Below are 13,929 nucleotides of genomic sequence, written 5' to 3'. Positions count from 1 at the left end.
TACGCGTATACTTTACACATTTATTATTTTTAACTAACATTTTGAACCGCGTAATTTTAGTAGTCTTTTCTTACAATAAAGTTTGGAGGGAATATATTAAAAATAGTTAGTAACAGTATAAAGAGATTAAACTTGCATATTCCCTCTTATAGAGGAGAATTAATGCCATTAGACAACAATGTTTTTGTTCTCTCTCCCTTTTTCTCATGTATTCCATGTTCTCCTAAAATCCATTTGCAACTGTTTATTTGTGAGTTTCATCATGTTCCAGCCACCATATATATAGGGATGAATGAATATTAATATATATTATAGATATAGATATAGATAAGGAGTAGCTAGGTTTATTTGATTTGTTGCATGTCTTCTTCAACAGTTCTTTTTCTTTCGTGAATTGTTGTTGATATGGAATAATAGAAGAGGGTGAGCGAACAGAGCAAACCAAATGGAAATGTCCCAACCAAATAGGGGTAAGGAAATTAAAGAAAGAAAATAAGTTTATCCAGCCACTGAGTACGTGTGCCCTCTTCAATATTCAGCTCAGCACATCACCTTCCATTCCCAAAATTCGGAGAGCTTTATATCTTTTCCACTTTGGAATCGAATATATATATATATATATATATATTCTTTTTATGTATCCCTTCTTCAATTTATTCCCCTTTTCACGGATGGCTTTGGAATTTTCTCACGTCATTGTGCTGTCTTTTTGGCAAGTCAAATTATTTTTATTATTGAACCAATTACGAAAGTAGTCATATGTTCTATTCTATCTTATAGTTTTTATCCTTACAGGTTTGAAAATTCACACACACACACCACACACACACACACACACACACACACATATTTGCATTCTCATTCGAAAGTCCCTTCGCCTTGGTCCAATGTTAAAAGCCCAAACCCAGCTTTTTAATAAAATAAAATAAAAAAATGAGAGAGAAACTCTTATTTCCCTGTAATTTTTTCCCCCTCCATTTTGCCAAATTCTCTTTTTTCTTCAAGAAATACACACAAGACATTCATACCTAGACTAATATAGATCGTAGGAAATAAATAATTCAAACTCTTATAATACATTAATAAAATTAGAAAAGGAAAGATGCAAAATAAAATAAAAGCTGCTTCTTAATTTTATTCTCAATCCGAGCAAGCATCTCAAACAATTCCCCGCATTTAGCGTGGCAAATTTTAATCTATTTCTTTTGATTTTATATAATTTAAATACCCCATGTCAACCAAATACCTATAAATTTTATAAATACTATTAAGGGTTTTTGTTTCTTCGACACAGAAAAAATGTATGTAAGTTATGTATAATCGTTTGGGAAGTCACTAGTGACATGTTTTTAAACTCAAAAAGGGTTTACAAAAATACTTAGGTAACGGGTTTTAGTTATGTACATATATATATGAAGAAAATTTTCATATTATCATGTTCCAACAGGGATTTGCCATATATATAACATTGAATGCATTTATATTCAGGCCAAAAAAAAAAATGCATGCATAAAAAACATTTCAAAATAACCGTGTTTAAATTGTAAAAAATATTTAACAAGTTCGGACTAACACATTCATATATAAATGTTTTACTTATGTTTGGACCGCACCTACTATTATTTCACTTAATGAAAATTGAACTAGTATAAAAGTAATTAGTGCTTTATTAAAAAAATGCAAAGAACTAAAATTAAATTATATAAATAATTTATAACAGAGAATTGAATTTTTTTTGTTTTTTTACTCATTTGTTTAAGCAGACACATGCCTGTGATTTACCGTACACACGCAGGACAGAGGTGGGCAAACAGTGGGGCAGTCTTTTTCGAAGCATGAGGAAGTAATGAGAGAGAAAGAGAGGGGCAAAAATGACAAATCACCTCAAAGGCAAGCTGCGACATGCGATGCGGCCACCATGTGGATCAGATCATCAGATCGTTTCTCTCTTCCCCCGCGTCAGCGAATAAAGTCGACCCCTCTCAGAATCCAATCCCACATCGCCTTACGTCACAGAATCCGAGGAACGCCTGAACAATCTAACGGATCATGACCGCGGTCGTATATGCTAAACCTGCACCTCATCATACATTAGGATTCCTCCCCTTTGGTCGTCACTCCCTTTCTCTCTCTCTTCTACTAATACGGTGCCTAACCTTCCCTCCCTTCTCCTGACCTCCCTCTCTTTGTACCTGTACCTTTTGCGTGGGCCGAAAATTTTCTCTGTTCCTTCTTCTTCGTCTTCCTCTTCTCAGAGTGTTCTCTGAGGCAGCTCAGGTACTTTCGTCATCCCTCTAGATTTCTCTCCAAAATTTTTGCGCTTTTTGGTTCCTCTGGTGGAAGATCTAGAAACGCAGTTAATTTTTGGAATTTCGTTTGTCTGTACTTTTGGTTTCTTAAGCAAGCCTGAAATTTTAGGCGTTTGCGTTTTTGTCCCTGGGGTGCTGAATAAACAAATGTTATTTCTTTGTTGTGCAAGAATGATTTAATCTTTAGATCTTGTTGGGGGTGTTCTAACGTTTAGAGCTGAGGTTGCTGTAGAATTTTGTTCCGTTTTCCTCAGATTTGTGAAACGGTGTTCATTTTTGTTTTGATTTTTGCGCTTACAGGCGTTTCCTTGTAAAGATCTCTGATATTAAAGGTTCAGAAAGAGCAAAGATGAATTGCTGCAGAAACCAACAAAACGCCTGGACAAGCTGCGAGGAGATGAGGAAGGAGTCAATGGTTTGCCCTAAACCTCGTCGCTTGGGTCGCTTAAACGTCCCAACCGTGAACGACCACATAAGACCCCTGAGACGGCCAATATTCAAGTAATTCTCAATTTCTTTTCTTAAAACTGACAAAATTTGAGTTTTTCCTCGTTTTAGCCCTAACTTTTTGTTTATTTCAACACGAATCAGCTACCAATCGGACGTGGAGGATACATCAGGAGTTGTTCAGGCAGAGCTTCTGGAAATTATTCACCCCAAGGTTATTTTCCTCCTCAATCTCCAACCATCAAACAGAATTCAATTTTGGTGATTTATGATATGCCCCTTTTAAAGACGGCATAAATTTCCATCTAAACCAGGAGCCAAAAAGATCTGATCTTTACGACTTTTTTTGTCTGTTATTGAGCAGGAAAGCTACCCTGACAGATCTGGGAGCCAGGTGGGTTATTCGCCTCCATATTTTTGTGGATCTCCACCAAGCAGGGCTTCAAACCCTGTGATCCAAGACGAGCAATTTGGTAATGGGAATTTTAATCCATTCGCAATCACGCCCGCTTCGCCATCATCTTCTTCCTCAGCTCGAGGCTGTGTTCGAATGAGCTTTGGCCACAAACCAGCTGCTGTTAGGATTGAGGGCTTCGATTGCCTGAGCAGAGATAGGCGAAACTGCAGTATTTCTGCTGTGGCATAAAATCACAACTTGAAAGGAAAAAAAAAAAGAAAAGAAAAGGCCTCATCAACACCATGAAGCTGAGGAAAGAAGGTAGATGACAAAAAAATTTCCGAGTTCGAAGAGCAGAGGAGATTTTGGAAGCGGGAGAGGGGAGCTATTGTTAAATTAAAAAAATTTTAGTGTATGATATGTATATAAAGGTGTATTGGAGAGTCGTTGTTCATGAGTTAAGGTGTCATGTCATGTAACATGGAGATGGCGAGAACCGAGTCTTTTTTGTCATTTTGAAGAATAAAAGAAGACAGGGAGGTATTACAGTAAGAGGAAGCTAAGCCTTTCTCGTGTCCTTTAGGATTTAACATGTTATATCATGGTTCTGGAGTCTGTAACTGTGGGTTTGTTTTGTCGCTCAGATCCTCCGTCTGTAATTGTAATTTGGAGGAAGCTGAGGATTAATCTCTGGAATTGGATGTTGTAAATTAAATTGTTTTTTCCTTTTTTGTGGGTGCTCCTGTTTCCCAGGTGTTGCCTGTTGTTGATAATCGCAGAGATGATGAAGAAGATGATGTTTGTTGCGTGTGCATATTACAAGAACATGTCATTTCAATACCTTAATAAATAGAAAGCATTGATTTATGGTTTAATAATGGGGGGAAGGTTAAAGATTGGTGGGAGGAAAGTGCAGAAGGGGAATAGAATAGAATGTGAGGGTCAAGTCTGGAGGGCTGGGTTTTGAAAATGAATACGGATAGAATGAATGAAGATAAGTGTGGGATGATGTGATGGTCCAAGAATCTGACTAGGAAATGAGGTGGTGATTGATGCTGTATGTCTCTATGCATATGTGTAGGGGCGAGCGTGTGTAGTGGTGAGTTGTGTTTTTTTTTTTTTGGGGGGGGGGGGTTTGTGACATGAGGATGGGGCCCACCGGATTGTGGTGGGTGAAGAGGGAAGAAGGTGCGTGGGAGTTTCGTGGTCACCAGTGGGAGCATTGTGAGCGACACCGCAGCCGGCGCTGTGGGCTTCTGCTTCTGTTATGTCCAACCTCCGTAATACCCGCCCCGGTTTTGTATCCCTCTCATTCTCGATGCAAACATAATCTTATTCATGTTTTATTTTGATATTTTGTAACTAACTAAATAATTTCTTAACTAATTACGCATTATATTAAATTTAAAAAATATTAATAAGCCTTTATATAATAAGAAAGGGAAAAATAATTTGATTTTGTTATAATATTTTTAAAATGAAGATATATGTTCTCTTAAGTCATATACTTTTATAAATTTATATGGAAAGTTATATTCTGATATAAATTAACACATTTATATGAAAGGTTATAACATCTATGAAAATATAAGATAACCACCGGTTGATAAAAAGTTGTGTTGTTTTTTCAAGATAACTGTACACATTAACACATGGAAAAGTTATCATGGTTGTAACTTTTAATTGAAAAATTATCGGTTTCAAGCTGCATTCTTTTCAAGACATCATTTCATGATCTTTGTAAACTACTTATCATCACTTCATTGGCACACAATGAAAACACAAGACATCAAATTTGTTGTCTTTGTTTCTTAGTGCACACAAAGATAAAATCAAATTATCACATTTTAAATGTCATTGTTGCCTCAACTTGAATTTTAAAAATATAATTTATATTCAAAGGTTTTTATTGTAGCATGCAGGAAATTTGCTAATTAACCCAACGTACATATTATAAAATTAAAACAGGTAGTAAAAAATTAAGCCTAAAAAAATATAATCCACACTTTAAAGATATCGTGCGCCCCTTTATTTTTCTTCTCTTCTTCTCCTACTTCTCATGAAACCATTCCCACCAGCAGATTTTGAGTAGTGAAACGAATTGTAAATTCATGGGATAGAGAGAGGCAAATTAGGAGTGGGTGTTAGATGGGTGGGAATAAGTGTCGTGTTGACTTTTGAGGAAGAGGCGTTGGACTTAGATCGGGTGACAGTCCAGTCTCAGACTCTCAGTAAAAGGGATGATCTGGCACAACTCTGCCTTTGCCATGTGCAGCACAAGAGAGAGGAAGGCCGAAAACAGAGAGAAAAATGGAACTCGTTTCTTCCCGCTCAAAATGTTCAGTGATCGAGTCAAATTATTCGTTTTATGGGTTTTAATTGATTTTTGACTAATTTGACTCGTTTGTCTGTCTGATGGTTTGCTGAAATTAAATGCTTAACATTTGTTAATGGTCATGTTAATCATTGTGGAAGTCAATGCTAAAAAAATCTGTTTCTCTTAGTGTAAAGGCTGAGGGATTGGGCATGGGAGGGTTGTTCGATTTTTGCAAGAGGGAAAAAAGATTGAAGAGCTAAATGGAAACATGGAAATTTCAAAAGGGGCAATTGTATTTATTTCCCTATTTTTAAACATTGAAAACTAAGTTAAACAGCTATTTTCTGTCCGTTGATAACAAAACCAAGTCTTCAATTTCCCGTTCATCTGGCAGCTTTGCTGTCTCCTCTCAATCTGCCCATGGTGCCTGTTAAATCAAACAAAAATCAATATATGGAAGTTAAAATATTCATAATACAACATATCAATATGTTGAGTATTTGTAATATTAATATTAACATCGATCGTTACTTTTAAATCATTACTTTATCTTTGGATGAATAATCATCCCCTTGTACAGTTGACACCAAAGAATGAATTTGATTATTACATTATTATTCAGATTCGTGGGTCGAAGTCAAAACAATTATATTTACATGTGCATGTGTGTAATCTACGAGCGCAAAGAAGAAGAAGATTTGTAAATAACGTTGTTACAAAATATGCAGTGTTCGTTCTTCATTGCCACCGTTTCGAACCTTTTAGAAGTCCCCCACTGTTGCTTCTTTTAATACCTGAAAGAAATTAATCACATGTGTATATACATAAGCTGAGGGCTGAGTTGCCAAATGAGAGCCATAAAATATATCTACGGACAAAAATTTCTCAAGCACCTTATGTTATAGATGGATATATAATTGTCAGGATTTAATTTTGGAAGCCTAACATGAATCTGATAATTATAGGTACATGCACTGCGTAATACACAAGAACAGGGTATGAACTTTAATTTTTCTGCATACTTGGTGACTTCTTGGCGATTCCCCTTGTGGTGGTCGGTGAGGGTTGGGTTGTTTTTGGCAAAACTCGACCAACTTTCGATACTACATTTGATCTGCATGACGTTCAATTTCAAATAAAAAATGTCAGCATGACCATTCAAATTTCATGTTTTTGATGTTCTATGAATTGAGTACAGATTTTCTAGAGAAAAATGAGTCTCGTGATCTTCTTTCTCATTGTCTCACTTGGTCTTGAACATCCATTTATCTTGCATTTTAGCATTTAATGTTATTGAGCAGGAATGTGAAGTGGCCAGAGCTTTAATAATACTACTCACTTCATCGTGCGGAATGGAGATTTCTTCTTTTCAGCGACAACTTTATTATCAAACAAATCATCTTTGATGGTTCTCCGAAGGCCCCGTTCAGAAAAGTCACTTGGGGTTCCCCCATAATCTGCACTTGCATGTCGAAAAATCTCTGTCCTTAGAGGACTCTTCCGCTCTGTGTGTCCTCCACCAGTTTTTGGAGACGGTTTTGATCTGCACAAACATGCGATGTCGAAAATAAATTGAGCTACCATTCAAAATTCATGGGTAGGTAGCTGTTATACTCACTTCACCATGCGAAGTGGCGATTTTCTGTTTTCAATGGGAACTTTATTATCAAAAAAGTCGTCAGCTTCTGCTCCTAGAAAGCCACCGTCGGAGAAATCACTCAGCCTTCCACTATAATCTTCACTTGCATACCGAAAAATCTCTGGCCTTGCTGGACTATTCCCTCCAACTCTGGGAAACTGGAAAAATTCAGTTTCTTGTTTTAGGCCATCCATTGGCTGATGGAAATGAGCTTCACACTGTGTATTTCGTCCCCCTGATGCAGCAGGGTCCCGCTTAGGAGTACTGCTTATGGATTCTCTGCCCTTAAAGGGAGATCCATACCTCAAAGAGGCTTTCTCAGAATTGACATTTCTCATATCTTTAAGTGAGTGTAGCTGCTCAATCTCCTCATCTTTCAATGCAATTGTGTTTTTGAGAAAAGCAACCTGTAAATGCATATTGAAACAGTTTAATCCCATGGAAACCAAATGTTTGCAAGAAATGGGGTAAGAAATGATTCTTTTTTATAACATTTAGAGTCAAAATGAAATAATAAACTACAAGAGAGAACACAATTTGTTAAGCACCTGCTCCATTAGTTCTCTAACATCTTTTCCATCTTTAGTGCTTCGTGCAGGTCCTAATTCAACTCCAGAGACCCTCTCAGCAAACTTTAATGTACTTAGACTTTCAGAAAATGAATTTATTTCCGGATTAAGTTGGACAAACATGAGGGTCTTTGCATGACCGCCTATGCAGTAAAATCCCAAGAGATTTCTATGCAGTTTAGCAGAAGCTCAACAGGCAATCCTATCAATGAAGGTAGACAAATCTACAAACCATGGTCTAGTGACACATACCAAGAGAGCTTTGCAGGAGTTGAGTAAGTTTGCTATTTCTATATGGCACATGGGTGCTCTTCTGTGCAAGGGCAAAAATGACATCTCCAAGGGCAGACAATGATTTGTTTATATGCTGTGCTTCCCTAAGCCTATCCCCAGTTGCTTCAGAACGATCTACCCTTTCACTTCCTGCCAAATCTACCAAATGAAGATTACCATGCAGAGAAGAACCAGAGTGTATATCTTTCCCACGAACATGAATTGAGACCACACTGCATATAGAGTCACTGGGTGTCATTACGCTGGAAAGAAAGCTTTCAATATAGAGAGTGGAAGAGCGAAGAAATAAATCATACCTGTGAGAACGACTACTCCTTTCATTCATAGCAGTGGCACCCATTGCTCTGTTTTTCAGTCCAATGTCCATTAGCATCAAAACATCTGAGGTTGAATTAACACGGAACATGCCGGCATCAGGTACAGCTAAGCCCTTGGGTTGAGGCCGGGTCAATATCCCAAGTGTGTGCAAATCAAGGAAACATATAATTCTTGATTTGGATAGAATGAAATTTGAAAGAGGAGAATGGAAATAAGTAGATGGAAGAATCAGTTGGTTAGATACTGAAAAAGGATATCTTTTTTTAGGGCATCAGTTGCCAACAAATCGCGCACTTGTTCGTTATATATCTCGACCATCTGAACCCAAACCTCATAGACTATAGAGCCTGTTCTGCTACTGGAAATGCTAAAGAGGTCATTCAGAGCTCGATAATTAACACCATAAGTCTCTTCTGTCGCTCCATTAGGACCACTCTGAGATAAATTATCTTCTAGAATCAGGAATTTCTCTGATTAGCGTGAGTGATGCAATACAATTAGAGCATGTGAAGAGGGTCCATACCATTGTGTAAGTTTTCCCTGAACCTGTTTGGCCATAAGCAAATATGCATGCATTGTACCCATCAAGTACTGATCGTATGAAGGGTTGTATGTCAGAGTATACATCCTCTACATCATCAAGAGTAAATGAGACATGAGTAAAGCATAATGGTATCAAGAAGATAGTCAAACTGGCAAACAGTTCGTCTGTTGTCAATTTTGAAGCATGATCTTCACAAATACTAGTATATAGGGGGGGGGGGACCTTGAGATGCAGTTGGACCAAAGATCTTATTGAACTGAAATGATCGTAGGGCTTCTTTCCCTTGTTTGGAACGATTTGCTACAACCAAATCCGTTTCACTAATATGTTCTATGATGGATCTTTTTTCCCTATGTCCGGGGAGGAATGGTCTGATTCGACAATATACTCTGATATTACCTGTAATAGGATTAGCTTGGCGTGAGTTTGTGTACCTCCCGGATTAATAACCCAATAAACAGACATATGTGAAGCACCTTTCAATTCTTGAACTTCATTAAATAGTCTTCGATTTTCAGCCAGAATAACATGATAATTATTAGTTGCATCCACTATTGGTTTAAGATCTGAACCTGAACAATTTAAAAATTAAATGATCAGAGAGCATGTTAAAAGTAACAAAAATGACACGCAAGTGACGAGGATTACCTAATTGTTTGCATTCCTCCATGTACATTTTTTGCCCTTTCAAGATATCTTGCACAATGGATTGCCAAGACAATTTTATTTTCTGGAATTTTTAAGGGAAGATTCAGGAGAAATTTGTAATACTTGATAACAAAGAATAATTAGAACTTGGGCGTCACACATTTGTAAGCATACCTGTAGGGAACTCGATTGAAAATCGACAGCTTTCTGCAATTGGCTCTTCTCCATGTTCCATTTATGATACTTTGAGTCAGAAGAAGCCTCAAGTTCTGTCACCTTATGGACTAAATCGTTTATTTGAAGTTCATATTCTTTTGACTTCTGATTCAGTTCTCCTTTAGCACCCTCAGCTTCTGCTTCCAACCGTAAGCACGTGTCTTTTGTTGTTTCTAGTTCTAGCTTCAACATTGAGAATTTTGTATTTATCTGGTCCATCTCTTCCTTCAACCTAATCAACTCTTCATCACTAGCCTTCTTCTCTTCTTCCACTCTGATCTTCTCAGCCTATATTGGGGGGCCATAAAGCCCAAAATATAAATAAATATGGAAATAATCCAACCGAAAGCTTTCATTTTATTGTCTCTCTAAAGTGTACCAATACGTATTTAGTTTGAAAGGTAAGTGCGCTTAATACCGTTAACTGCTTAAGCTGGTTTGCAACCATCTGTAACAAAGGATCCAATGTGATTAATCAGATATTTATACCAGTGATAACTTCGGTGAAAATTTAAATATAACTGCCGCTAACTTAATGAATTTCGATTGTGATACCTCGCTTTCTTCTCTAGTTCCAGACGCAAGTGCCTCAAGAACTCTGATTCTTGATTGATATTTTTCATCACGAACCCTTAAAATATTGTTTTGCTGAAGGTACAAGGTAAGGTTGTAATAAGAAGAGACCCAAAGTAACAAGGTTTTTAAATTTTTGTTCTTAATATACATACAGTTCGTAAATGTTCTGCCTGAATTGATATACGTCGCTCAATTTCCTGGACAATCTTTTTCAACAAGGGGACCACACGCTGAGAAACAAGGACATAGTTAGATGTTTGCACAGAATACAATTGGAAGCTCGTAAATGCATTGATGCATGCATGTAAATAGCGTTTAAAACCATACGTGAGGTATTTCGCCATTTCTTCTTTCAGCACTTTCATCTAGAATACCATTCATGAAAGTTAGAACATATTGAGTAGAAGCATTCTGCAAAATTAGACGCAGGGGAAAAAAAAAATCAGCGATGCATTAAGCAGGAAAGAATGTGAATCAGAAACATTTGATTCCTCATCCGAAAATAAAAAAGAAAAAATTCTGATTGCAAGAGGAAGAAAGGTCTTGCCTCTATACTGTTCGATTTCATTATCTCTGAAACTTTTGAGGAAGGCATATCTACAAAGCTTCCATTTTTCGGTTGAAACATTTCATGGAACTTATGCCCTGCGCTATGCGTTTCATGGAGTTTATGCACAACATGCTGTGGTAGTGGCCCTGACGACTCTGGCATGGGGTAAAAGCAATTGCCAATACCTTTAAGACAAAAACCAGCAGGTCATTAGTTAAGTGAACCAAAGGTGGTAAGTCTCAGTTTAGGTCGTATAAAAAATGTGCTCGACATAAGAAAAGAGTCTTCTTTCCTTTCTCTTTTCTTCCATTTTGAACATAAAGCCTGGTTTATCTAAATATACATGGTCCATACACCATGCCAACGCATGCAAAGTTTGAAACACTAAAGTTTTGTTTTACACCCTCCAATATATGAGCTTTAAGTATAAGTTGAGGTGTTGGCAGATTGAAACTTTGACTAAATATGGCATACCTGCGCTACGTAATACACGTTGTAACTTTGACTTTGAGTCAGATGAAAACCTTTTATTCTCTTCTCCTGATGTTGGAGAACTACGAGATGCGTGTCCGCGGGAACCCTCTGATTTGAAACTAAGTACAGAAATATTATCATCTCCCGAAGAGCTATGTAAGCTTCTAAGTTTTAAAAGGCAGTCCACAACATGCTTTAAAGATCCCTAATGATAAAAGAGAATCCCATAATCAGAATCCATTCAAGCAGGTGGAACATGCACGAGAAAAGATGCATCAAACTAAAGTCTGCCACATACCTTCTCTAGTTCTGATGCATCAAACTGAGGCAGCCCTAGACCATCTATAGCTGCCAGAAACCTTTTGATATTTTCCGAGTTTGATGGGGAAGAGTGATCACCATCACTGACCTACAAGAAAGAATTGAGACTGAGCCAACATATCTAAAATTAATTTGATAGATCAAATTTCGAGGGATCAAAAGGGTCCATCACCACATTCACAGAGCCAGGCCATAGCTTGTTTAATATCTGACATAGAACTGTGCCGTCACTCAAGCATTCTCTTAAATCATCGTCCTTAATATTCTTTGGCAAGTTTAATGAGGGAAATAGACTGTTTAACCATTTAACCAAGATCACTCGATGTTTGGCTGAGAATTATTCAATCAAGATAAGCTTAATTAGATAATGATTAGACATGTAATATGCATACAAGCACTAGGCTGGTATGACCAATATCCGTACCTTCAATTTCACCATGACTGGATACTGAATGCCCAAAATTAGTTCCATTGGAAATGGCACTTAAATTGTCTATTTCTCTGAGGTCTACACTGCAACTGTCAGATTGTGTATTCATTCCTAGGTTCCTGGAGTGACACGAGACTTCAGATGATTATGGAGATATGCTTCCAAGAATTCTCATTTTATAACCCAGAGGGGAAAAATATCGAGAGATTGAATATATATCCCCCATCCATGCATGAACCATTATGTTTTACCTGGAAAGAAGGAAACCACCAGAAAAATTACACCTGATTCAGTGCATCCGTAGTTGCACCTGCATCAAATTAATAGATCTGGATCAAAGAAAACTAAAAGGAAAAGAATCTCAGGATATAAACATGTATGACGAGAATCGGGAAGGAAATAAGAGAAGCCATGGTATGCACATTTCAGAAGCTTGGAGTTGAAGGTTTCAAAAGCGTAAACCAACAGCAGCACGGTTCAAACATGGCTTCCATTCAACAGAAAGAAACAATGCAACATCATCTAGTGCAGACTTGAGCTGAAATTATACGTCTAATCCTAAAACCCACTGTGAAAAATTACAAATTGAATATAGCTAAGCTTCTTGTCATTTGGAGGTCTCAAAAGTTAAATTACCGAAAAAGCAACATGGAGGAGATCGAACAAAAGAAAACCCAGAAGTTGAAACTTAAAGAAGGGGAAAATTAAAAATCATGAATGTGAAGATACATACCAGACCAGGATACTTGCATCCTGATGACGATGCAGCTTGACGTGAACACTGAATCAATCTGGGCAGTCAGAGAAAAACGAGCATTGCAAGAAGAAAATCCCTGGCGTACAGGTGAGGTGTGGGAGGAAGATGGGTAGAGGGACAGAAAATGCCGATAAAATAGGAGTGCAATACTCTCTGCGTCACATTATTGTTGTAGCGCCATTGACACACCCCATCCTCACCAAATAAAACAAATTTGTGACTTTGATTTGGGTGGCATTCTCCTCCTGCTACGCACTTGACACCACGGCACGTGCATTTTATATGTGCACTACGTACTATTACTTCCGGTCTTAATTATAACATCTCGTTTATTGTCTATTAACGAGGTCTTATAATTAGACTTGAGGTAGTATTCCATTTCAATTTTTAACGTTAAATTTGATCATGTGATTCCTTCTAAATACTGCCACCCTTCCTCCCTAAATTTTCATATTTCTCTTATATTGATATCCATACTGATTTGAATATCTGTTATTTAGCAAACCATTTGAATATCTGTTTAACGATGACTTAGCAGTCTATCTGTTTAATGGTCAAAATTACGGAATATGAAAATTTGAAAAAAGAAAGATTTTTACTCTGCTGGTCTAATAATATAAGAGAACCAAGTATTTTATGTTTTTATGCTTTCTTATATCAAAATAAGAATGAAAAAAGAGAAGTTCAAAACAATCCTCAAACTATTCCTTAGATTAAGTTAAATGATATCAGAGTGTCTGATATGATCCATTAGAATTAAGAATATGATGGCCTATGAGTTGTGGAACTTAAATTGTCTTAACATATTAATTAAAAGATTTTATAATACTACATCCGGTCCTTAATATAAGACCCTGTTTGACTTTTATTTTGGTCCTAAATATATGACCCCAATCCACTTTGTCTCTCATATTTATATTTTTTTTCAAAGTAGCTCTTCTAATAATAATAGTTTTAGTCAAGACACTTGATTAGCAATGATATTTTAGGAAAGACAACACCCATTTAAGATAAATAACTAACTCAACTTACTTTCTTAATCTCCTCAAATTAGTCAACTGACTCTTGTAATTAGGATCGAAGGTACTATATACACACTCAATAAAATATAAAATCTACGTTA

At 36.8% G+C, this 13,929-nt stretch overlaps 2 protein-coding genes across 2 annotated transcripts; one reads left to right on the top strand and one right to left on the bottom strand.

Annotated features, from left to right (window-relative positions):
* Window positions 1-2,175: 2,175 nt before the first annotated feature.
* Window positions 2,176-3,931, top strand: LOC114755426 (uncharacterized). The gene is made up of 4 exons (XM_028944302.1): window positions 2,176-2,277; window positions 2,610-2,810; window positions 2,901-2,970; window positions 3,121-3,931. Exons 2-4 carry the CDS (start codon window positions 2,659-2,661, stop codon window positions 3,400-3,402), a joined length of 504 nt encoding a protein of 167 aa, XP_028800135.1. The 5' UTR covers window positions 2,176-2,277; window positions 2,610-2,658; the 3' UTR covers window positions 3,403-3,931.
* Window positions 3,932-5,853: 1,922 nt separating this feature from the next.
* On the bottom strand, window positions 5,854-12,158 carry LOC114755457 (kinesin-like protein KIN-14C). Its single transcript, XM_028944339.1, has 22 exons — window positions 12,044-12,158; window positions 11,792-11,949; window positions 11,597-11,707; window positions 11,308-11,503; window positions 10,822-10,970; window positions 10,594-10,685; window positions 10,427-10,505; window positions 10,254-10,346; window positions 10,117-10,146; window positions 9,606-9,986; window positions 9,483-9,564; window positions 9,311-9,406; window positions 9,054-9,233; window positions 8,814-8,974; window positions 8,574-8,725; window positions 8,269-8,460; window positions 7,931-8,184; window positions 7,658-7,821; window positions 7,089-7,516; window positions 6,810-7,013; window positions 6,493-6,584; window positions 5,854-5,897 (listed from the first exon to the last, which is right to left on the bottom strand). Exons 1-22 carry the CDS (start codon window positions 12,156-12,158, stop codon window positions 5,854-5,856), a joined length of 3,453 nt encoding a protein of 1,150 aa, XP_028800172.1.
* Between the last annotated feature and the right edge of the window lie 1,771 nt (window positions 12,159-13,929).

Source organism: Neltuma alba, unplaced genomic scaffold (assembly GCF_004799145.2).
Source record: "Neltuma alba isolate B1F8T4 unplaced genomic scaffold, ASM479914v2 tig00010270_pilon, whole genome shotgun sequence".
In the NCBI taxonomy this organism is placed as follows: domain Eukaryota; kingdom Viridiplantae; phylum Streptophyta; class Magnoliopsida; order Fabales; family Fabaceae; genus Neltuma; species Neltuma alba.
The sequence above is the reverse complement of the archived record's forward strand: the minus strand, read 5'-3'. Positions and strand labels throughout refer to the sequence as shown.

Bases quoted from the DNA above. Each gene is read 5' to 3' on its own strand.
- LOC114755426 (XM_028944302.1), top strand. From the start codon at position 2,659: ATGAATTGCTGCAGAAACCAACAAAACGCCTGGACAAGCTGCGAGGAG. The intron at 2,811-2,900 runs GTAATTCTCAAT...AACACGAATCAG, and splicing joins CTGAGACGGCCAATATTCAA to CTACCAATCGGACGTGGAGG. The intron at 2,971-3,120 runs GTTATTTTCCTC...GTTATTGAGCAG, and splicing joins TGGAAATTATTCACCCCAAG to GAAAGCTACCCTGACAGATC.
- LOC114755457 (XM_028944339.1), bottom strand. From the start codon at position 12,158: ATGAATACACAATCTGACAGTTGCAGTGTAGACCTCAGAGAAATAGAC. The intron at 9,987-10,116 runs GTATTAAGCGCA...CCCCCAATATAG, and splicing joins ACCAGCTTAAGCAGTTAACG to GCTGAGAAGATCAGAGTGGA. The intron at 7,517-7,657 runs GTGCTTAACAAA...ATGCATTTACAG, and splicing joins TTAGAGAACTAATGGAGCAG to GTTGCTTTTCTCAAAAACAC.